The sequence below is a fragment of the Enoplosus armatus genome, chromosome 23 (genome assembly GCF_043641665.1).
Source record: "Enoplosus armatus isolate fEnoArm2 chromosome 23, fEnoArm2.hap1, whole genome shotgun sequence".
NCBI lineage: Eukaryota > Metazoa > Chordata > Actinopteri > Centrarchiformes > Enoplosidae > Enoplosus > Enoplosus armatus.
This window is the reverse complement of record NC_092202.1, coordinates 13,103,183-13,123,500: the sequence shown is the minus strand read 5'-3', so window position 1 is coordinate 13,123,500 and position 20,318 is coordinate 13,103,183. Positions and strand designations below refer to the sequence as shown.

General features: G+C 43.9%; 4 protein-coding genes across 7 annotated transcripts; 2 read left to right on the top strand and 2 right to left on the bottom strand.

The window, feature by feature from the left end:
• Nucleotides 1-2,842: 2,842 nt before the first annotated feature.
• Nucleotides 2,843-7,478, top strand: LOC139306020 (RNA-binding protein 4.1-like). 3 transcript variants are annotated; one of them, XR_011599382.1, is made up of 6 exons: nucleotides 2,843-2,913; nucleotides 3,383-3,809; nucleotides 3,906-4,544; nucleotides 6,426-6,486; nucleotides 6,753-6,867; nucleotides 6,984-7,478. XR_011599382.1 is itself a non-coding variant. In XM_070929981.1 (4 exons), exons 2-3 carry the CDS (start codon nucleotides 3,401-3,403, stop codon nucleotides 4,520-4,522), a joined length of 1,026 nt encoding a protein of 341 aa, XP_070786082.1. In that variant the 5' UTR covers nucleotides 2,843-2,913; nucleotides 3,383-3,400; the 3' UTR covers nucleotides 4,523-4,544; nucleotides 4,841-5,519. The 3 variants fall into 3 exon arrangements, 2 of the variants coding, with proteins under 2 accessions (XP_070786082.1, XP_070786081.1); XM_070929981.1 differs by lacking the exons at nucleotides 6,426-6,486; nucleotides 6,753-6,867; nucleotides 6,984-7,478 and adding an exon at nucleotides 4,841-5,519; XM_070929980.1 differs by lacking the exons at nucleotides 6,426-6,486; nucleotides 6,753-6,867; nucleotides 6,984-7,478 and adding an exon at nucleotides 4,841-5,519 and having other exon boundaries at nucleotides 2,894-2,913; nucleotides 3,386-3,809; nucleotides 3,906-4,514.
• Nucleotides 7,479-8,962: 1,484 nt separating this feature from the next.
• Nucleotides 8,963-10,134, bottom strand: tifa (TRAF interacting protein with forkhead associated domain). Of its 2 annotated transcripts, none has more exons than XM_070930042.1 (2): nucleotides 10,002-10,134; nucleotides 8,963-9,883 (listed from the first exon to the last, which is right to left on the bottom strand). In XM_070930042.1, the coding sequence occupies exon 2, from the start codon at nucleotides 9,867-9,869 to the stop codon at nucleotides 9,225-9,227; it is 645 nt and encodes a 214-aa protein (XP_070786143.1). In that variant the 5' UTR covers nucleotides 9,870-9,883; nucleotides 10,002-10,134; the 3' UTR covers nucleotides 8,963-9,224. The 2 variants fall into 2 exon arrangements, with proteins under 2 accessions (XP_070786143.1, XP_070786144.1); XM_070930043.1 differs by having other exon boundaries at nucleotides 8,963-9,812; nucleotides 10,002-10,127.
• Nucleotides 10,135-11,084: 950 nt separating this feature from the next.
• On the top strand, nucleotides 11,085-14,807 carry LOC139305673 (RNA-binding protein 4.1-like). Its single transcript, XM_070929596.1, has 4 exons — nucleotides 11,085-11,129; nucleotides 11,661-12,079; nucleotides 12,181-12,833; nucleotides 13,203-14,807. The coding sequence occupies exons 2-3, from the start codon at nucleotides 11,671-11,673 to the stop codon at nucleotides 12,810-12,812; spliced, it is 1,041 nt and encodes a 346-aa protein (XP_070785697.1). The 5' UTR covers nucleotides 11,085-11,129; nucleotides 11,661-11,670; the 3' UTR covers nucleotides 12,813-12,833; nucleotides 13,203-14,807.
• Nucleotides 14,808-17,091: 2,284 nt separating this feature from the next.
• LOC139306304 (uncharacterized) lies at nucleotides 17,092-18,445 on the bottom strand. Its single transcript, XM_070930244.1, has 5 exons — nucleotides 18,400-18,445; nucleotides 17,961-18,305; nucleotides 17,605-17,703; nucleotides 17,451-17,485; nucleotides 17,092-17,326 (listed from the first exon to the last, which is right to left on the bottom strand). The coding sequence occupies exons 1-5, from the start codon at nucleotides 18,443-18,445 to the stop codon at nucleotides 17,213-17,215; spliced, it is 639 nt and encodes a 212-aa protein (XP_070786345.1). The 3' UTR covers nucleotides 17,092-17,212.
• Nucleotides 18,446-20,318: the final 1,873 nt, after the last annotated feature.

The following is a 20,318-nucleotide window of genomic DNA, read 5'->3' as shown; positions in this document are numbered from 1 at the left end:
GTGCATGAGGAAAGGGTGTCTATTAATCTGACTTACAAAGCCATTGTTTCATTCACTAGAATTGCTGCTAATGTACACATTGAATGTCCAACTAATGTAGAAACTCTACCTTGAAGAGCGAGAAAATATTTGTGACTTTAAAAAGAAAAAAGAAAACATGCCCCCCCCCCCCTCCTTCTCTCCCTCCCTCCCTCCCTCCCTCCCTCCCTCTGCTCGCCTGCCCAGAACGTCCCAGTTTCTAACGGTGGATACGAGTCAGGAAGGGAGCCCATTCCTTTCGCTCACAAGTTTCGGAGTCTCACAAAGTATTAAATTACAAGGGCAACATTGTGCATGACAAGCAAGCGTCCACATGACCAAAGGTTTTGAGAGACAGATGAATGGGCGTGTGGTTGAATCGAGATGACCCAGTTGCTGCTCTTATACATTTCTGCTCACCTGTATGTTGTGTTTTTAAAAGAATGAACGAGCACTTGAGTATTTGTACCTTTCGGTTCAGTTGCATGTGCGTGAGTGGAGGACGGAGCCCTACCTGGTATGTTTGTGTTTACCTTTATACCTCATTGTGTGAGTACTGTATTTCCTTATGTATCTGTATTCCCTCACGTGCTGGCTGCTGTGTGTGCGTGTGTGTGTGTGTGTGTGTGTGTGTATGCTGGTTGTACAGTCGACTCCTCACTCTGTCAGATTTTGTCTCTGGTTTTCTCACTCATGTTCTGATGGCAATAAAGGACTTTTCATTGTTTGGTATACACTCTTTTCTGAACAGTTTGTTCTTACTAATATGTGGCCACACTCTGATCTGACAGCAGCCAGAAAAGAAAAAAAAAAGTCAAGTGGAACTTTAGCCGGGTTTAATATAATTGAGGCACTCAGTAATGTGACGTAATATTACACTGCAGTAATTAAAGCAACTGACTTGGTTGCAAAAAAACAAAAACAAATTGAAGATATAAGTCCCTCCTGTTAAATTTGTCTCCAGATATTTTAAGCAACCCGGCTATTGTCATTTTTAGCATTTAGCAGTACTTTGCCTCATCTCTTTTCATCCTCGTCCAAGTTTCCTTTTACACGGTCTCACTGTTCAGAGGGGGGACACTACCCTTATTATGATCTGAAGTAACTGCACTTTTGATGTGAATCAAAGGTACGTTACCCAGCAGAGCTCCTTGCAGAGTGATTCAGAAGGGTGTTTACAGGATTCATGGTTGCGCTTTGTGTCTGGACCCTGCAGAGACACTGGACAGGGAGCATCCCCCCCCCCCCCCCTCTTTAATGAATGAATGAATTTGCCCCTTTTTGATACTGGAATATGATGTGAGAAGGACAGTAGTAAGCAACAAGGGAGCACTGAAGCTGCAGGGTGGCGGCATCACTGAGAGTGGGTGTGCATACAACAACTGTTGGCTGGGTCCATCACCAGTCACAGCTCTGTGGCAGCATGGCAAGCTAAATTGCCGTAACATCTGGGGTTAGTCAGACGGTCTGACGAGAACAGGCCCAGCAGCGCACCATCAGGAAGACACTACGCCCCATGAAGCGTGGTGGTTGCAGGGCCATGTTGCGAGGAGAGGATGCCACTCTGTAGCAAAAGACTGCAAAGGCACAGGGCACACGAAGGCAGCAAAAGTACTATTAAACGTTAGAAGAGAAGCCCTGATTATTTACTAGAAAGACAAGGACAGACAGAACAGAAAGTAAGACAGATGTGGCTTTAAAACACTGATGTTAATGTTCGGGAATCTCCGGGGCAAGAGTGTGAGGCGTTCTCTGCAAAGAGGAACGGAGGTCAAATTGCAGTGTCCAGATGTTCGAAGCTGATAAAGATCTATCTGCCAAAGGGGGGCAAATACTTGAGTGAGTTCATTTGTGTTTCTCTTTGTTTAGACTAGTTCACACCCAACACACCATGAAAGACTCTGTAGGGACAGATGACTACTTATTTAAGGTAGGTCTGGTGGACTAACATTACTAACTTTGATTTGAGTTGTTTTCATTTCATCCTGGAAGGTTACTGGGGAGCTGGAGATGAACTTGAAACTCCACAATATGAGTGTGCTGATGTGTAAATAATTCAGGGGGATGCTGCAGTAGGAAAAAAAGAAAATCCATTATCCCTGTCTCCTCTGTGACCTCACTTCTGTCAGTGTGTGTCTCCCTCTGCTGGACATTTGCTGCTGCAGTCAGATCCACTAGACGTGGTGGTCAGCTGCTGCTGCAGCTTTCTTAATGCCTCCTTAACGACTGAAATTAAAATACACATCAATAAAAGTAAAGCAACACATTTAGGAAAAGGACACAAATTGTCACTTGGACTCACAAAGGGATAAATGAAAGTAGATATACATACTCTAGATGCATAGTCTTTGAGGGATGTTATGAAATTGTGGGTCAGATCCGCCTTGGAACTCAAGCCACAAACCCACGGAGAATTAGCCCCCCACCGTCCTTTTTTTTTGTTTTGTTTTTTAGCATGTTTTAGCTCGTTGTTTTATACGTTTACAGCCACAACGTGTGGTTCACTCTCACAGCTCTCATGCTAAACCACGCCCATCCCAGTGTACATCCGGGCATTTTCTCGCGTCCACAAACTTCACACACTGTGCAGTTGGAACCCACTAAATACTACACTTTCCGTTGTACTTAATATGAATAGTTCGATGTCGAACACGGCGCGATAATAACCCAGAGACGTGTTTTTCTCTGTTATAGAGTACATTTGATCAAACGAAAAGCCTTTTTTTTCTGGACAAAACTTTCCTTCATACTTTCACCCAAACACAGTGCGCACCTTTTGAGAGACACGTCCATCCACCAATCAGATTCCTACTTGTGCGCATATCGCCAGCCGGTATCTCTCCACTGTATCTCATCTTTTGAGTTTCGTCTTCGTTGTGGCGCCGATCACATGCTGTGAGTATTGTCGTTGGAGCCTTCTTTCCTCTGTTTGTTTCTGTTGCGTTTAGCATCACTGTAGTTTTGACGTCTTTTACGTCTCAAAACGTAAGTGCGCACAGTGCCAGTGGTTGGACTGAACTGCATTTTGTTCCGTCACATGAGACGGTACGGCTAACACCTGGGAGCTAAAGTTAGCTTGAAACGAAAGGAAACGAGCCTCTGACCAGGAAGTGCAAACACGGAAAGTCCGTTGTATTTGAAGTCGTATAGTTAGGTTGTTTAATGAGAACGAATGTCAACATGCCACTTGGTGACGGTTTTGATGACCGTTTCGCCCCGGTGGCCCTTAGCCTACAGTCGCCTGGATGACAAGCTTTCTATTTCCTGATAATGACGTTATGCATTCGCAATGCATTCACAGGTTGCTTTCTGTTACTACATGTTGGCTAGTGCTGTCTCATCCTGTCTCTACCCCTTTTTATAGAAGCTCACTGGCGCAGCCATGGTGAAGATTTTCATTGGGAACCTGTCCCAGCACGATGGGAAGGAGGAAGTGGAAGCTCTGTTTGCCCAGTATGGCACAGTGAGAGAATGTGCCAAGTACAAAAACTATGCCTTTGTCCATATGGAAGACCGCAAGTCGGCCACCAAAGCCATCCGTGAGCTCCATCTCTATAAGCTGAACGGCAGGTCCATCAATGTGGAGCCCAGCAGAGGGAAGAACCAGGGCCCCGTGAAGCTCCACGTGGCCAATGTAGAAAGGGGCTTCGATAAAGAGCTCCGCGAGCTGTTTGAAGAGTACGGCACGGTCACAGAGTGTTCCATTGTAAAGAACTTTGCCTTTGTGCACATGTCCAATTCAGATGAGGCCATGGATGCCATACAGGGCCTGGATAACACAGAGTTTCAAGGTAAGTTCCTTTTGATGCTGGGATGTTGTTGGGGGTTTCCATACTGTTCGTGTCCAGCCTTCTAGATTTGAGGGACTATGTTTCTCTCTCTCTCAGGAAAGCGCTTACATGTTCAGATATCAAAAAGCAGACCCAGAGGGGAACCCGAGGAGGGGGACTATCCACCTCCGCCTGGCAGGGGAGACTATTATCCTCCTCGCTACCCAGGGGAGAGGCATGAGCCTCCCTACAGAGGCCACATGTCCGCTTACCCTCCTCCGCCTCCGCCTCTGACGCCCCCCCCTCCGAGACGAGCTTATCCCGATCGTGGTTATGGCGAGCGAGATGGCTATGGGGTGGTCGATTACTATGAGAAATTCCGAGCCCGTCCTTACAGCACGGCAGGCTACGATGACAGGCGTTCCAGTGCCATCCCCCCTCCTCCGCCTCCTCCCTCGGCACTGGTTAGAGAACGCCTCGGGATGGGGCCCCTTGACCCTTACGAGCGCTGTCCGCCACCACCACCACCTCCTCCGTCCTACATGGTCAGGGACCGAAGCCCCATCAGACGAGCCCCCCCTCCGCCTGCTCCGACAGCTGGTAACGGGTACTCATACGAGCGGTCCCGGCTCTCCCCTCTGTCCAGGGCTCCAATGTATGGCGCTCCCCACCCCAGGGACTCCTTCTCAGAGAGAGTGCCGTTGCCACCACCACCTCGATATGCAAGTTATTAGGCACACGAGAGCGTAATACAAGGTGAGAACACAGGGTGGTTGTTTCATTCACATGAATTACATTGAGAAAATATTCAATAATTATGTATGGAAATTCATTTGAGAGCTGAATCCATAAGTGGAGGTAGAATCACGCTTTCAGCCACCACCATCAGCCAGAGCTCTTAATTCCTGCAGATTTAGTTCAGCCAAGAGATCAATATACAACAATGCTGACAGAATCCTAAAACATTGCTGCCTGAACATCAAAGATCAGTCTTGCGCGAATCCTGAGTAAAACGCGCTCCTTGACATGTGTGTGGTGTGCTCTCTTTCCAGGTTTAGAATATGACAAGATCGTCGTCATCTGCGGATGCACGTGGCGCTATACATCCCCCTCGTCTATGGCGGATTGCGTTGCGTTCACCTGAGACTTACTGGAAGATGCTGTATTGCGGACAGCCCCGTACTTAAAATCATACGATTCCATGTCTCCAGTTCACGCATTCTTCTGAGCTGTTTATGCCTTTTCTGTTCCTCTGCTTTTTTTTACTGTTAAAATCCTTCAAAATGTGTTGCAGAATAGGATGCTGGCTTAGGTGCTTGGTCTATTTCAGTACTTTTTAATGGCCAAAAACATTCTTCTCTTCAGCCTTTCTAAATGGATATGGCCTCTGGGAAACTGTGACATAATTTCATAACAAGGGAAGTGTAGTAGTAAATGAAAATATATAGTCTTTGTGAACAAAATAATTGTGTAAAGACTAAGGTTGTTGGTTGATGACAAAGTGCTCATCAAATATAAAGTATGGAAGTGCTTTAATATAACACTTGTGTGGCAGGTTGTACAGTAAGATTTGCGAAACATGTTAGCATTGACAAATCAAAAGTTCCAGTGTGATTTTTGTTCTTTTTACGCTTTGTGTTATCTTTTCTTGCGAAAATAGAATCTATAGCACCGTTATGTATGATTTTTATTTACTTTACAAGTTGCTTTTCATTTGAAGGCTTTTTAATAAACAAATGAAACCAAAAACCACGTTTTAACTGTGGGATTATTCCTCGTTAAGGAGGCCTTTTTAGTCCAGTGACATGGCAGACAGCCACCATTCACCAGACCGGATGTGTTTTGCGTTTAACTCTTAACGTGCTTTCAGTTGCATTCGTCACACCCTTCTGGAGTACTCAGCTTGACACTCGGTAGGTGATGTTTTTTTCAGCCTCGTTCATTTTCCAAGGAAAATGCTGGAAAACTCATGGGACTTTCAAGTTCTGTGTTTTTTTTTTGTTTTGTTTTTTTTTGTTTGACACCCAATCTGCTTTCCATTGAAATCTCGTGTTGATGAATGTTCACCTGAGCAGCCAGGCTTGCGATGCGAAGTGATATTGTCGATTTGAGGAAGGTTACTACTTTCTTGGGACATTGTCGGTATTAAACGCATGTATGCAAACGCAACAAAAAGTAGATCTTGAGTCCAACTTTCCATCCAAGACCCCCTTACAGTTAATGCCGCTGATGATGAAATCTGTCGCTGTCCACAAACTCCAACACCAACAAAATGTACTATAACTTATGTCTCATGGATCCTTCTGTGGCTCCTCGCGATGTGTTTACGCCGCGTCCGTCGGCTGCTGCGTGTTGTCCCCCGGCGCACAGGGAGCGTCGTCCATTGCCTACCTTGTGTCGAGCCCGTTGGTGGTTTTCCTAGAAGTAGAACAAGAATGAACTGAGCTTTGCGATGTCCCATGTGACAGTTGTTCTAAAGTCTTGCCTTGCATCCGTCATTTCTCTGTCCATTGAGTTCACGCTACATATTGGTCATACTTTCCATTGTTGTCTTTATTCTCAACATATATAACTTTTGTATTTGTACCACAAATTTGCATGCTGTCATGGTATTCTTAGTATTTGTGCTCTTCGTAGGTTGTTAGACTCTATGCAGGAAGTTATCCTCGGAAGATGTGCAGCATCCTGTAGAAAAGAGGTAGGCATTGTTTAAACTTCGCTGCATAACACTTTTTACCAATGCAGTTAATTGTCTCATTGTCCTTCATACTGCAGTGTACCCATACTCAAGTCAGAACTTTAAAGTATTGTTTTTCCACTCCCAGTTTTGCTTCTCGCCAGAGCGTTCAGTTGGACACAACACCTCATTGGGGGGAAAAAAACAAGTGCTCTTGTTCACTATTTTATTTTACGCGGCCAATATAAAGAGAAGTGGGCTCGCTGACCCTGTCTCTTTGTCTGCAGGCCTGTCCCTGCTCTGGTGTGGCTGTAATGGGTCTTGGAGTGAGTCACAGGAGTTTGTGGCCTCTGAACGTTACAAGCTGGAAAAAGAAGGGATCAGGTGGTCCTGTAGTTAAAGGTAAAGCAGCAGTATGAGCACACTATTAAGTCCTTGAGAGACTTGTCTATTTTGTGAGCTTTGGGTGAAATGTCTGATTTAAAAATTCTTTTTTTTTTTTTTTTTTTTTTTTACAGGACGTGGATTTGGTCCTTCAGTGAAACTTTGGTCCATTGGTTGGTGAGCTGGCGTGAATGTCCAGTCCTCGGAAACCTGTTCCTCCTTTGTTCTTTGCAGCTGATGACACCAAAGCAATGGGTTTGATGGAGGAAAATGAATTTGGATCAATCCTACAGGTCGCATTTTGGATCAATTCTTATTGACTCAAGTCATCTCAAACTTGACAAAGACAAAAAAAAAAAACATCACTCCCATCTGTCCCACCTGCGTCCTCCAACCAGCCCTCTCTAGATAATTGATGAAATTGAGATGTGGCTAAAACCATATAGTGTTACAGTTGGTGTTGACAGGATTTTGCTACAGTCCATATGGCCTGAAATGTTTACTTGAAACCATTGCGTTTACACCCAACCTTTTTGTTTTGCTCATATCTTTATACCCATGGCTATGGCTAAGTATTTATGAACCTAAAGCCATTTCATACAAATATGCTGTAGGTTGCAAATATTTTGCAGTGCTTTTTTAAGAATTTTTTTTTTTTTAACAATTAAAATATATTTTCAAAATTGTCTTGTTTGTTTTCATCGTCTTTTTCAGTATAGACATGGTTTCTCTTCCAGTCTGACTTTACGTTTTAGACATCCCGTCTTCAACGAAAACGGTTTGACATCAGCTGTGTTGTAGTTAACAGTATCCGTGTGAAAATGTGGTCTGATGTTGAAATGTGTCGGCAACAAAGATTTCCCCTCAATGTCCAGGGTGTGGGATATAAGGACAGACAAACTGGTATTACAGAATCCACCATTTTTACTCCATGCAGCTGCAATGTCGTAGCCATAGACTGAACTTTTTCCCCCAATGGAACATGCAGATGTGACTAACATGATGCTGTTTCTCTGAGAAAAAAGGCGACTGACAAACTTTAAGTAGGTCACTGTAGAGCCAACACTAATGCAAAATAATAACCCTTTTTGTCAGTTCAAATGAAGTTTCCTTTAAGCACACTCCCTTCTCTCTGGCCTTGAGTTTTGGGAAATCGCGTGTGGAGGTCAGTCTTATTACTGTGGAGGTTTTATAGGGTTCGCAGGACTGGTCCAACTGCCGCCTGCATGACAGAGACGACATTCCAAGCTTGACTTTTGTACTCCTAATTATGGTAACAACTACAATAACACCGATCTCTCCTCTGCTTCCATGCGATAAAGATCTCTCATTGCATGTTCCTGCTCGTAAATTAAATAAAGTAAGATTAGGATTCTCCAACCAGACTGGACTTTGTTCCAAGACTATTAAAAAAACAAATGGCACCGCTTTCCGGACCTGACCCAAACAGGATGCCTGACCAGTGTGTCTTTACCTTTTTGAGTTAGCTGGAAGACCAGCAAAATGAAAGATGCTGTTACTACCCAAATCCCAGTCTCGCCTTTGCATCTGCGTGTTGTCTTTATCCGATCATGTCCTGCCGAGAATCTGATAGAGGTCTACACAGCCTGCTCTGAGTACATTTACTCAAGCATAGTAGCACTTTGGTACACTTTTAAGGTACTTGTACTTTGGTAATTCCATTCTATACTACATGTACTTTTTAAACTTTTAAGTTAAGATTTTTTAGATTATTCTTTTCTTTGTGAGTGAAATTTTGAATGTAGAACTATTTCTTGTCATTTCATGCTGGTGTATTGATACTTTTACTAGTTGTAATTAAAGGAATACTGGAATAGATCTTCCAACACAGAGTGAAACTGAAAGATCCGAATTTGATGCCAAGACGGGGGCTGTACATTTTGTTTTTGTTTTGTCTAATCACTGTAATCTGAGCTCAAGCGGAGAAAAGACAGATATTTTATCTCAAGAAAATCTGGAAAAACCTGTTTCCCAAGTGTTAAGTGGCTAAGCCACTCTGCTTATGAGTGAGTTTCCCTGAATTGGTTGTTAAAGCTATGGCTGATATCCAGTGTTTAACAACAACAACATTCACAAAAAAATGGTACCAAAGAAGCAATTTATTGTGCTCAAGTTGAAAATGTAGAAGCAAGTATCAAAAAGACGTTTACACTTAAACAGTATGTGTTAGTATATTTAAGGTCACAGTTTGTTAATCTGTACAGGGAGTAATAGGTATAGGGTGAAAAGTGACACTATGATTTCACATTACAAGGAGGGATCTTTTCCAAGCCTGCTTGTACTCTAATGTAACAACTACACTGGCATTTGTACTGCCTTCAAATGCAAAGTCAATAAGAAAGTAAAACGGTTCATCATGAATGACACATGAGAGTCTCGTCAGTCTCCAGGGGACCAAGTGCTGTGAGTTCAGCTGGGAAACTGTTTGTCACACATGAGCCCGTGTCCATGACCGGTGTCATACTAGGCACACACATGCATGTCTCTCTGGACGGAGGCTCAGCCAGCACCTCGAGCTCGACCTCGAAGCTCCCCTTGGCCTCGCCAGACTCTCGGATAATCAGCATCTGATACTCTCCGAAGCGGATCAGGGCCTTGTCCGGGAGGTCCATCCTTTCCAGGTAGCCCAGCGCTGTGCTGTTCACTGACAGTAGTCCCCTCTGGCTCAAGTTCTGGATGGTGAACAGCATGTCCGGGTTCTGGGGTGCGCGGTAGGCGTGGAGGGCCAGCTGTTTGCGGGACACCCGGGTGTCGATCAGGGCGAAGGTGCAGGCCTGGGCGTCACGTCCCAGCCTGAGAGGGTCATCTGCTGAGTGTCTGATCCTGGGCCCCAGAGGAAGCAGCCCGTAAAGGCCCTTACAACTCTGCTGGGTGTGGTAAAGCTTGATGTGGAGACAAGTCAGGAGATCCTCCTCTGTCTCCAGTGTCTGCATCTTATTCATCTTGGGGGGAAAAAAAGCTCTTGATGAAATCAGTAGAGTGAATTGACCTGTTGACATTCAGTGATGAAGAACTGTTGGGACAGAAGACAAACAAACCCATTAGGAATCCAGTGAGATGAGGTGGTTTACCCGTCAAAACAAAAGTAACATAATACATGAATTCCTGCTGTTAGATGTTGTGTGCCTTACCTGTATGTTGAGGTTTTTAATTTGAAGATAGGTGCTTTTACTCCATCCACAGAGAAGCTGGATCAAATGTAGCCTCCTCTGAGCACTGAGAGAGCACTAACTAACTAACGGTGCTGCAGCTGAGAGTGAAAACAGGAAGACTCCTCCTGACTGCTCTTTGCAAGCTGTTGTCTTCTCTCCCGAGTTTCGTCACTCTCACAAGACCCAGTAAAAAATGCTGCGTTCAGGTGCAAATTCGGGAAAAACAAACAAACACCGTTATAAATTGCGGATGAGGTAAAGCAGTGGTGAATAGAAAGGAAAAGTTTCATTTTGTTAACATGTGGTGTGAATTGAAGTTCTGTCCGAGTTCAGCTCAAGACCAGCTCAATTTAAAAATAGATTTTGGTCGCTTTGGTGCTGAAACGATTAATCAGCGAGTTGCTCAACAGAACGAATCAACAACAATTTTGATTATAACTGAATTGTCATTTATCGGGCTAAATGCCATCCGCCCACTAGTTCACACCTCTCAAATGTAACGATTAGCTGCTTTCTCTTATCTTAATTTTAACTCATCAAATATTTAAAGGATGGATCGCTGCTCCCTTAACGTACAATTTTAAGATGAGCACCTGAACGCGGCGTGACAGTACTGAAAATTCCCCGATGACGCAACTTGAAACAGAAAGGAAGTTACTGCATGGTTTCACATTTATCATTGACCCAGCAATGTTAACAACCATAGCAGGAAACAAAGCCCTTCTGTAACTTAAAATAAAAAAAAACATCACTCCCATCTGTCCCACCTGTAAGGGTCCTTTTTACTTTCTAATGTACACGGAATTGGGGAGAAGAATATATGATATACAGGCATACAGTTAGCACAGGATAGAAAATACGTAAAACGAGAAAAGTTTATGTAGACATAAAACAAAGCGGACACGGTAGCTAAACGTCTGCTGGTCCATAAACCTCTATTGGATACTACACCCTCCTGGGCCATAGGTGGCGGTGTGGTCGTGATCCGGGAAAAACGCAAACGAAGAAGAAGGGAAACGGGCAGGCAATATCGAAACGGAAGTCGGCGAAAGGAAATCTCTCGAAAAGGGTTTGAATCATTCTTTGTAGAGGCCTCCCGGTAAAAAGGTAACGTAAGCTACAATTTACACGCTGGGGTCATGACATTTACAACTCACAGCATTTAAATTCCTGAAATATCTCCTATCCGTTGAGTGTTTGTTCGGCCTTTTGCGCATTGCGTTTGTGTGCTAATATGGATAGCGGTGCTTTGTGTAATAGCGTGGCTTCACTAGCAAGCTAACTGTAGCTAACAGCTAGCACTAGCAAATTTGCGAAACCAAGAGCTGAAATTGTGTTTAGGTAATTCACTCTGTTGCATTATTGCAACACATTTGATAGAAACGTTTTAATGTTTTGTTAAGTTCGTTAACTTGTGCTAAAATTAGTGCTAAAACAAGAAGTTGACTTGCTGCGTAAATTGACGTCAGCCATTTTGCAATGAACGGGCCCGTTTAATTCGCAACTGGCTCTAGTGTCAAAATAAAAAGATGTATGCATGCTGAATATACAAAGAAAAACGGCATTAACGTTAATCAAAATTGTTATTTTGTCTCCCCCTATGTGTTCCTTTTTACTCTCTTGTTTGCTCTGAAACAGATCTTTAACAATGGTTAAGATTTTTGTGGGAAATCTACCCCGAGAGGCAGACCAGGATGAAATCAAGGCACTCTTTACTCAGTACGGCACAGTCACAGAATGTGCCATCATCAAGAACTACGCCTTTGTCCACATGGATGACCGCAAGGCCGCCACCAAAGCCATTAAGAGCCTGCACCTCTACAAGCTTCACGGCACACCAATCAATGTGGAGGCCAGCCATGGGAAGAACCAGGGCTCAGTCAAACTGCATGTAGCGAATGTAGAAAAGGGAGCTGATGACGAGCTCCGTGCTCTCTTTGAAGAGTACGGCACAGTCACAGAGTGTGCTGTTGTCAAGAATTTTGCTTTTGTACACATGTCCAACTCTGACGAGGCCATGGATGCTATCAAGGGACTGGACAACACTGAATTTCAAGGTAAGAAGGGGCCGTTTTGTTAAATAAGCAAAGATGTAGTTGCGACATGTTGTCTTATTTTAAACTTAAATGTTTAATTTGTTTATTTTTTTTGCATTTAGGCAAACGCATCCATGTCCAGATTTCTAAGAGCCGTCCCAGACATGACGAAAGGGATGACTACCCTCCTCCTCCCCCAGACAGAGGTGGCTATTGGCCCCCTCGCTATCCAGGAGAGAGGCACGAGCCTCCCCCACCCAGCTACCTGAGAGGCCGCCTCAGTCATATACCCCCAGGTTACCCTGCCCCTCCTCTGCCACCCCCTCCCCCTAGACGAGCTGTTTACCCTGACCGTCCCTATGAGGGAGAGAGGGACAGATACGGCGTGGTAGATTACTATGAGAAGTACAGAGCCCGTCCGTATGGCATCGCCTCCTATGAGGACCAACGTCCTGGCGCCCCTCCTCCTCCCCCCCCCCCCTCAGCCGTCGTCCGAGACCGTCTTATGACCTCGTCGCTTGACCCGTATGAGCGTCGGCCCCTTCCACCTCCTCCGTCCTCGTACTATGCCCGAGATCGCAGCCCCCTCAGGAGAGCGCCTAGCACGCCAATGCCCCCCGCCAGTAATGGCTACTCCTACGAGCGCTCCCGACTCTCTCCGGTTTCCCGGGTCCCGGCATACGGAGTTCCACGTGCCAGGGACCCCTACGCAGACCGACTGCCTCCGCCACCGCCTGCACGCTACGCTTATTAAGCAAGGCCCTGGCATGTGAAGGTGAGAATAGGCTTGAGGTAGACTGGTGTTCATATCTTTTCTAAAATGACCATCGTCCCTATGAAGGCAGAGGCAGCTTGTGACTTGTCCTGCACGCTCTAGATCTTGTGGGGAAAACAAGGTTTGAAAAAGCATGCGTACGAAGTGCTAGTCAACAAGTTGTTAAATTCGTTGGTAACGCACATCTGTGCACTAACTTGGATTTCAGTTAATATCAGTTTTAAATGTGTGGCATAATCCGACAAAGACAGGGACGGGACTCGAAATGCTGAACTCGGAAAAAAAGTCAACATGTAGTTAACTGAAGGTGGAGCAGCGTGCTTTGTATCATCAGTTGCAGTTCATTTATGTCATTTGCTCTTTTTTCAGGATCGTCGTCCAACTGCGTCGCCGCTCGCTGCCTCCTGATGCACGTGACACTATCCTCTTCCTGTCTGGCTGAGCGCGTTACGTTCCCCTGCGACGCTCAGGAGGAACTGAATTGCCGACGTCCACGTCTGTTTTTGTTATTTTGGGACAGTTTTTACACTCGTATTTTTTTCTCCTGGTTGTTTTAGTTTGTTATTGTGCTGTAGTATTTTTAATGCTTGACGTCTGAGTTAGGCGCTTTCTTTTTTTAATTAGTACTTTTCCGTTGAATAATTAGTGTTCTGATGTTGTGTGTGACCTTGGAAAGCTGAATGATTTCAGCAGCAGGCGATACTTGTGACTGAAGATCTCACTGAACTGAATTATGTTTGGTATCAAATCTAATCTACACGCTGGTTCCATCATGTTAGCTTTTCCATCGAAAACCAAACCTACATGTGGCGTTGCTGTGAAAATTCAAACTGCTAAGACGTAGAGGTTTGACAAATATAGAAAGTAACTGTTAATAGGACAGTTACCTCAAAATATTCACATGTACCTGTCCATTGTCGAACTTGTTTTTAATAAACGGATTTGTGCAGTAATGTTTTCACAGATGTGCTCAGAATCATGCCCAGCGCTTAAAACACCTCATTAGTGTAACCGCTTGACCTTCCGAAAAAAAATAACCAGCTCTTATATTTAATGATTATCCGTTCATTAATGATGAAACCACGCATAACAAACTTGTTAAAATCGCCACGCTGATTAAAGAAATCTCTCTGGTCTTGTCTGAAGTGCTACAGCTTTAATCATCCATCAGCGTACCTTTTGTAGCGTGTCCCCTTCAGTGCCAAAATTGAAACCTTTTCACATTAAAGCTTGAGTGAAGAAGGGTGCAACACACTCCAGCCCTACTCCACCGAGTGAGATTTCATAGCTGAGGCTAGTTTACCTTGAATCTTGGGGGAGGTGACATCAAAGGCTGCTGGAGACCTTCAGAGTCGACAGGTAAGTAAAGGGCTTTAAGAATTACTGAAGTAGAAACTAATGCAGAGAGCACATGCTCGCATTTAACATTCATAGGAAATGTTACTAGTTGTTTACTAGAGAGGCTTGTAACTGGGCATAAACTTTGATCCTGGTTTGTTAGCTAGTTAAGTGTTTATTCACTCATTGCCTGTTCACGACTATCCATTCAGCTGTAAATCTGCTGCTCTTCATCACCAGCGTTTGCTGGGAAATAATTCTAAGCTACATTTAGAGTTGACTGTCCTTTTTTCAGACAGTGCCAGCTAATTGAAAGCTGACCATTGGCTTCTTGGGCAATGTTTTTGAAATTGTAAATGAAGAGACGCGTTGAGGATAGTGTGGTTAAGATGGATAGAGTTGGGAGAGATTTTTGACTGAATGGACTTGAAGAAAGCATCAGTAAATTCTGCTCTTGGTGTCGCAGACATCAATTTTTTTTAAAGGCTTGTAAAACACGAAGCCAATTAATACAATGAAATTGCTATAGTAGCTGATTTTACATGAAGAATTTTGATGGACATGAGGCATTTACAGTATGTTGCATTGTGTTGCCATTTTGGAATCTGACCTGCATGAATAAAATATTTAAAACATCATGGACTCCCTGTTAACTAATGTACTGCCATTCAGATTGTAGACGTTTCCCAAATAGCATCGTCGCTGCTGCTGTAATGCACTGCATCATCAACAGCAACATTATTCCGTCTAGAAAATGTTTCTGAAGTCTTAACTGTATTAAGTCCAACTTAATGTTTGGGTGAGAAATAGTTTCACCAGAGGCGTGTTTTTTAAATTTTTTACATTTTAAAAAATAATTTTACAATTTAGAATACTGTATGTGAACACATTCTCAGCCTCAGTTATGATACACTATATATGCACATCTGAGAGCAGGGTCACAGTAGACCTGGAGGGTGGATGACACTGGATCAGATTTCATTTAAAGTACTGTAGAATGTGATCTCCCCAGTTCTAGCCCCGAGTACAACATAATGGTATGGGTATGATACTACGAAAATATCAGTCTATTGAATAGTTAAGGTGTGTTCACATTCAGAACCATGATTTTATGCAGAATATAATCACCACACTCACAGATAGAAACAGTGTGACATAAAAAATGTATGTGAAGATGTTTTCTGATTTAAAAAAGAAAAAAAAGAAAACACAAAATATCACTTGCTTAAAGAATATTTCAAGAAAAAAAATCAACAGGTCTTTATTGTGTGTGGTTGTAATGCAGAGAGCTGAAGGCCGGCCTTCCTGTGGTTGAATCTTAAAATATGTAGCCGTCACTGACAACACTGCTCATCACCACAGTGGAAAATAACAAGAAGGGCATCAGTACATTCGGTACGCATGTCAGATGTGCTCAGACCGCACCGTGCTTCCTGTAAGACAATAATGCTTAGCCCACTCACTCCTGCACTGTTACGGACCTCCATCTAAAACTCAGTATAAGAGAATCTGGACATCCAAACAATGCACTTACTGGCATATTCTAGTGTTCTCTGACAGGCGAAACAAGATGGGTTTCGTCTGAGAGACGGGAGAAAACAAAGAAACAGGTCGTTACAAAATTTTGTGCCAACAAATATGGTAACAAGTGACGGAAACCCAACACACTAGTTGCACATCCACAGGTTTCTGTGATGAAGCCAACAGTTCCACTCAAGAGCTGCAATTCCAGTTGTTTCCTGAGACTATCTGGTGGCAGCAAACACAACATTTGGCCCCTGCTCTCTCTCTCTCTGATACAGGCCTGTGGTTTCTGGGCACCGCATACTTCAGGGCATCTGATCCCAGGTCCTGCTCGTGTGGAGTGTGTTCTTCATTATCAGCCACATGTCATTGTCTGTATGCGTCACAGTTACTTGCATTTTGGCACAAAGGAGGTTTGGGATTATTCCATCGAAATCTCAATGTTTTGTTCTCAGATTTAAAGCACAATAAGTAAGAGAGAGGGAGAGGGAGAGAAAAGAAGACACAAAGGAACTGAAACACAAAGGAAATGAAATCCATCTTAATCCAGTCCAAGAATTGAATTGACCTCAGCCCTGTTAATTAACCGTGATTGTCCAAAAAATGTTGCTCTGAATGCATTTTGGCAAACAACAAATAAAATCCGATAACATTCAACACGAGACAGCTCTCGTGAGGTACCTGTCGCATGAAGTCTCTTGATTCTGACAGCCGGACCAATGGTGACCATAACTAACGGACTAACTACTAGCATATTAGTAGCTCGCAACACGGTTGATACTGTGGAGTAATTGTACTGTACTCGCTGATGCTGCAGAGAAGTGAAACTGTTATCAAGATGAAGATCATCATGAAACGTACGATCGTGTCACCGCAGTGGCTTTTTATAATGCTTATCTTGTTGTTTACACTGACTGCACGAGCGCTACGCTACACTACAAAGTTGACATTTTATCTGTGTGTGTGATTGGGATCCTCCAGGTTTGCTGCAAGCACAGCCGCGTTGAGTAGCTGCGGCTGCTGTAGTTCTGCTGTGATCCATCCATGTCCAGCATGTAGAGTGACTGGTTACACAGCGCCTTTTCATAGATGACGTTAAACCGCTGTTTCACGTCAGTTTTCATTCAGCCGCATCTTTTTTTTGTGGTTGATAAGACAGCTAAACTCGAAACTGCACTGCTGCAGGACTCTCACATAATAAGAGAATCTGGACAAGTAAGTCGGCCGTGATGTAACTGTAGCCTTTCTCCACGAAAACACCGATTACATTCTTCTGCACTCAGACTGACATGCAAGGCAGCCAAAAGCACGACACACAGGAAGCAATAAAAGAGCGTACAATGATAAAAAAAAAAAAATCAACAAGAGTATTCTCTGTCACAAAGTTGGACTTTATTTAACAACAAGATAGTAACTTTGATACTATGGTGCACCCACCAACCACACTAAAACACACCAGTGTATTAATAATAAACCCAAGTTCCACTTTAAGCTGCGGTTCCAGGTGCTTCCCAGGTCTATCTGGTGGCTGAATAAATAGCACTTGGCTCCCCTTCTCTTTCTGATGCAGGCTCCTTTCTTTTTGTTTTCGAATGAAAAGTCACCGCTGCGTAGTCCACGTCGTCTGAGCCCTGTGAACACAAGTATTTTCAGTCATCTCACGCAGCTGACAATAACAAGGCAACATCAGTCAACTGACAAATGACTTGGAAGTGACGGCAGCACCTTGCAAACATGTAAAAAAATACACTTCACCTCTGTCTGTTGTGGATTCTCTTCTTCAACATGAGCTAAATGACAGAAACGATATGTTGACCGACACTATTGAACAGTATTGCTGTTGCATTTTGTTAAATAGGGTTAGGGTTAATTAGGGATGTGAAAATACAGTAAAACCAAGTACAATTACCTTTCTGAAGATTTTTGATTTTAACAGCCAGACAAATGATGACGGTAACAAGGAAAATAATCAGGCCGCCCAGGGTCACACCCATCAGATCAAACACTTCTACAAGGAAGAAATGAAGAATTGCTCTGAGATCTGATTGATATGTAAATGACTGACAGAAATGTTAACGTGGGGCAGGAAGAATTTAAGAATCGAAATTATCCGATGAATCTAAAATCTCAAACTTAATTCCACATCACGAGGTTCACCCAAGTGAAATATTAAGCTGATAGTATGCCATCAAAATCCTTCTTTTGGCGAGCACCAAATAGGCCACATCACTCAAAAAGACAGACCAAACGTTGCAACAATCTCACCTCGGACCTCTAAATACGCTGCGCCGACAATAAGCGGGTGTTTGCTGATGTAATATCCACAGAAATACAGTCCGGAGTCCGATGAATCCACTTGCTTGATTTCGAGAAAGAGGGTAGATATGTTGGACCTCAGTTCAAATTTTCCCTTTTGTAATCCGTCACAGGGGGAAGCAGCCTTAAAAGGCTGGTACATGAAGCCGATGCAACGGGGCTCGGATCTCTTGACCGCTCTGAACCAGAATACCTGAGAGAGAGCACTTGAAAAGTTGGAGCACTGCAGCGTGACCTCTTCACCAGACTGGGCGTCCACAGTCTGATACTCAGACACTGAGACAGAGACCCGGCCTGGATAAAGACAGCAGAAATACTGATCACTTTGCTGAGAGAGCAAGAGGAATGTAAATCAATGGCCTTTCATGTAATGCCACTCAGTACTCACTGAAGCTGCAGAGAAGTAAGGCTGTCGTCAAGGTTAGGTTCCCCATTGTGCGGTATGATCGTGCTACTGAAATAACACAACACTGAGCTGCTGTCAGGGGGTTTGAAGAGGCGGGGCAATTTTTAAAATTCATACTGTATCCTGTTATTCACACTGATCACACCAGACAAGACAAGCCCCCACAAAACCAAAGCCTTAAGGAGCGACTGATGAAGTTTATGCGACCGCACGACGTCGAACTAATTTCACGTCTCGGGGTGGCGATGAGTAGTGTGGTGGAGTTTGGGGGGGCTTACGCTGAAGCCCATGTTGGGAATTCCGCTCATATTCTTAGTGTTATTCCAGGGACTCTCAAAATCTACACAGATTTTCCATTTTGTCATCTTGTTCTGTAGAAAGTAACCGTAACCCTCAACAGAGGGGCCAATTGTTTGTGTGTGGAATGACTGATTTTTTTTGTCGTGTTGATAGAAGTTCATTTGGGTTACAGTTTTAAAGTGCTGTCGTTTTGCTATCGAGCCCATGATCAGTAGGCTCAAAGGTGATGGGCACTGACAGTGGAGGTGGACGGGAGCTGCTGCGCCCACTGTCGCTTTGCTGTGGTCCGTCCCACTTTTAGAGATGGATTTGGACAACAGGAAGTGCAGTAAATACGCCATAAATAGATTTAATGTCATGAGGGGGCTTTATTGATGTCGTGGAACGTGAGGGCCTTGGTTGTGTGTGTGTGTGTGTGTGTGTGTGTGTGTGTGTGGCTGTGATGCAGAGTGCTGAGGACCTCACCCATGATGCAGATATAGATACCTCACTGATATTCTTAATTGCAACCATTAAACCATTTGATGCATTGTGGTCTTCGTCGGTGCTGCAAAATGTGTGTCGGCAACAACAAAAGGGAGCTATAGACAAAAGGTTACCTGTTGAATTATCATTTGCTGCGTTGCCGTGGCTGTTGCTTGTGAAAGTAAGTAAAAATAGCATGCAGCTGAAGGCCACCCTTCCTGCGGTTGGGACTTTTAGAACCATCCCATTTTGCTGATGATAATACAGATTAAGTGTCACTCAGAGTTGCAGTTCCAGTTGTGTCCTGAGTCTCTCTGGTGGCAGTGCACTCAACATTTAGCACCATCATGTGACACCCACCTGTAAAAGAAGCATGGATCCCAGCTGTCTTTATGTTCTGGAGTTTTCCAGAAATGCAGCTACAAGACACGTAAGAACTTTCAGTGCTGCAGACAAGGTTCAATGTGTAGGTTCAAAACACAGATGGACTATGGCTGGTCAAGGGAAAATGTAGCTGTGTGCAAATCAAGGTTTTTCATTTTATTGAAATGTGTGTCTCTTGTTAGAGATCCATGGTGTCGCTGCAAACGGCTGCAAAAGACTGAGTGCGTCTGAAAGACGCTGGTGGTGGTGTGAGTCTTGTCAAGGTGTTAAGTGTGACCTGTGACTCTGTGAAGTATTTTTTGTTGTTCTGCGGGAGCATGAAGCCCTTTGCTGTGTGTGGTTACGATGCAGAGAGCTGGAGGCTGAGCTTCCTGTCGCCGAGACCTCAGTCGTGATGCAGACAGTGCTGTTTGTCGCGTTGCCTCCGTTATCAATAAAACTGCAAAAGATAAATCAAATCAGCAGTGTTGTTTTCTCCCGGAGGCCACGAGACCTGTCACTGACGACACTTCTCTCGCTGACTGCATTTCTTTTAGTCTGATTAACCAATCACTCGATGAACAGAAAACTCCCTGACAGTAATTTTGATATTGAATGAAACCTTCGTCTTCATTTTTTTTTTTTCAAGTGAAAACCCAAAACAATTGATGGTTCTGGCCTCCCAAACGTGAAGATGTGTTGTTTTTCCTTGTTTTATATCGCTGTAAGCTGAATATCGGATGGCTGGATCTGGACTCCAGCTTTTGAGATTA

Coding starts and splice junctions, on each gene's coding strand:
- LOC139306020 (XM_070929980.1), top strand. CDS start 3,401: ATGGTGAAGATTTTCATTGGGAACCTGTCCCAGCACGATGGGAAGGAG. Junction 3,810..3,905: donor GGATAACACAGAGTTTCAAG/GTAAGTTCCTTT, acceptor TCTCTCTCTCAG/GAAAGCGCTTACATGTTCAG. Junction 4,515..4,840: donor ACCACCACCTCGATATGCAA/GTTATTAGGCAC, acceptor CTCTCTTTCCAG/GTTTAGAATATGACAAGATC.
- tifa (XM_070930042.1), bottom strand. CDS start 9,869: ATGTCAACAGGTCAATTCACTCTACTGATTTCATCAAGAGCTTTTTTT.
- LOC139305673 (XM_070929596.1), top strand. CDS start 11,671: ATGGTTAAGATTTTTGTGGGAAATCTACCCCGAGAGGCAGACCAGGAT. Junction 12,080..12,180: donor GGACAACACTGAATTTCAAG/GTAAGAAGGGGC, acceptor TTTTGCATTTAG/GCAAACGCATCCATGTCCAG.
- LOC139306304 (XM_070930244.1), bottom strand. CDS start 18,445: ATGGGGAACCTAACCTTGACGACAGCCTTACTTCTCTGCAGCTTCA. Junction 18,306..18,399: donor CTTACTTCTCTGCAGCTTCA/GTGAGTACTGAG, acceptor GTCTTTATCCAG/GCCGGGTCTCTGTCTCAGTG. Junction 17,486..17,604: donor AATCAAAAATCTTCAGAAAG/GTAATTGTACTT, acceptor TCTGTCATTTAG/CTCATGTTGAAGAAGAGAAT.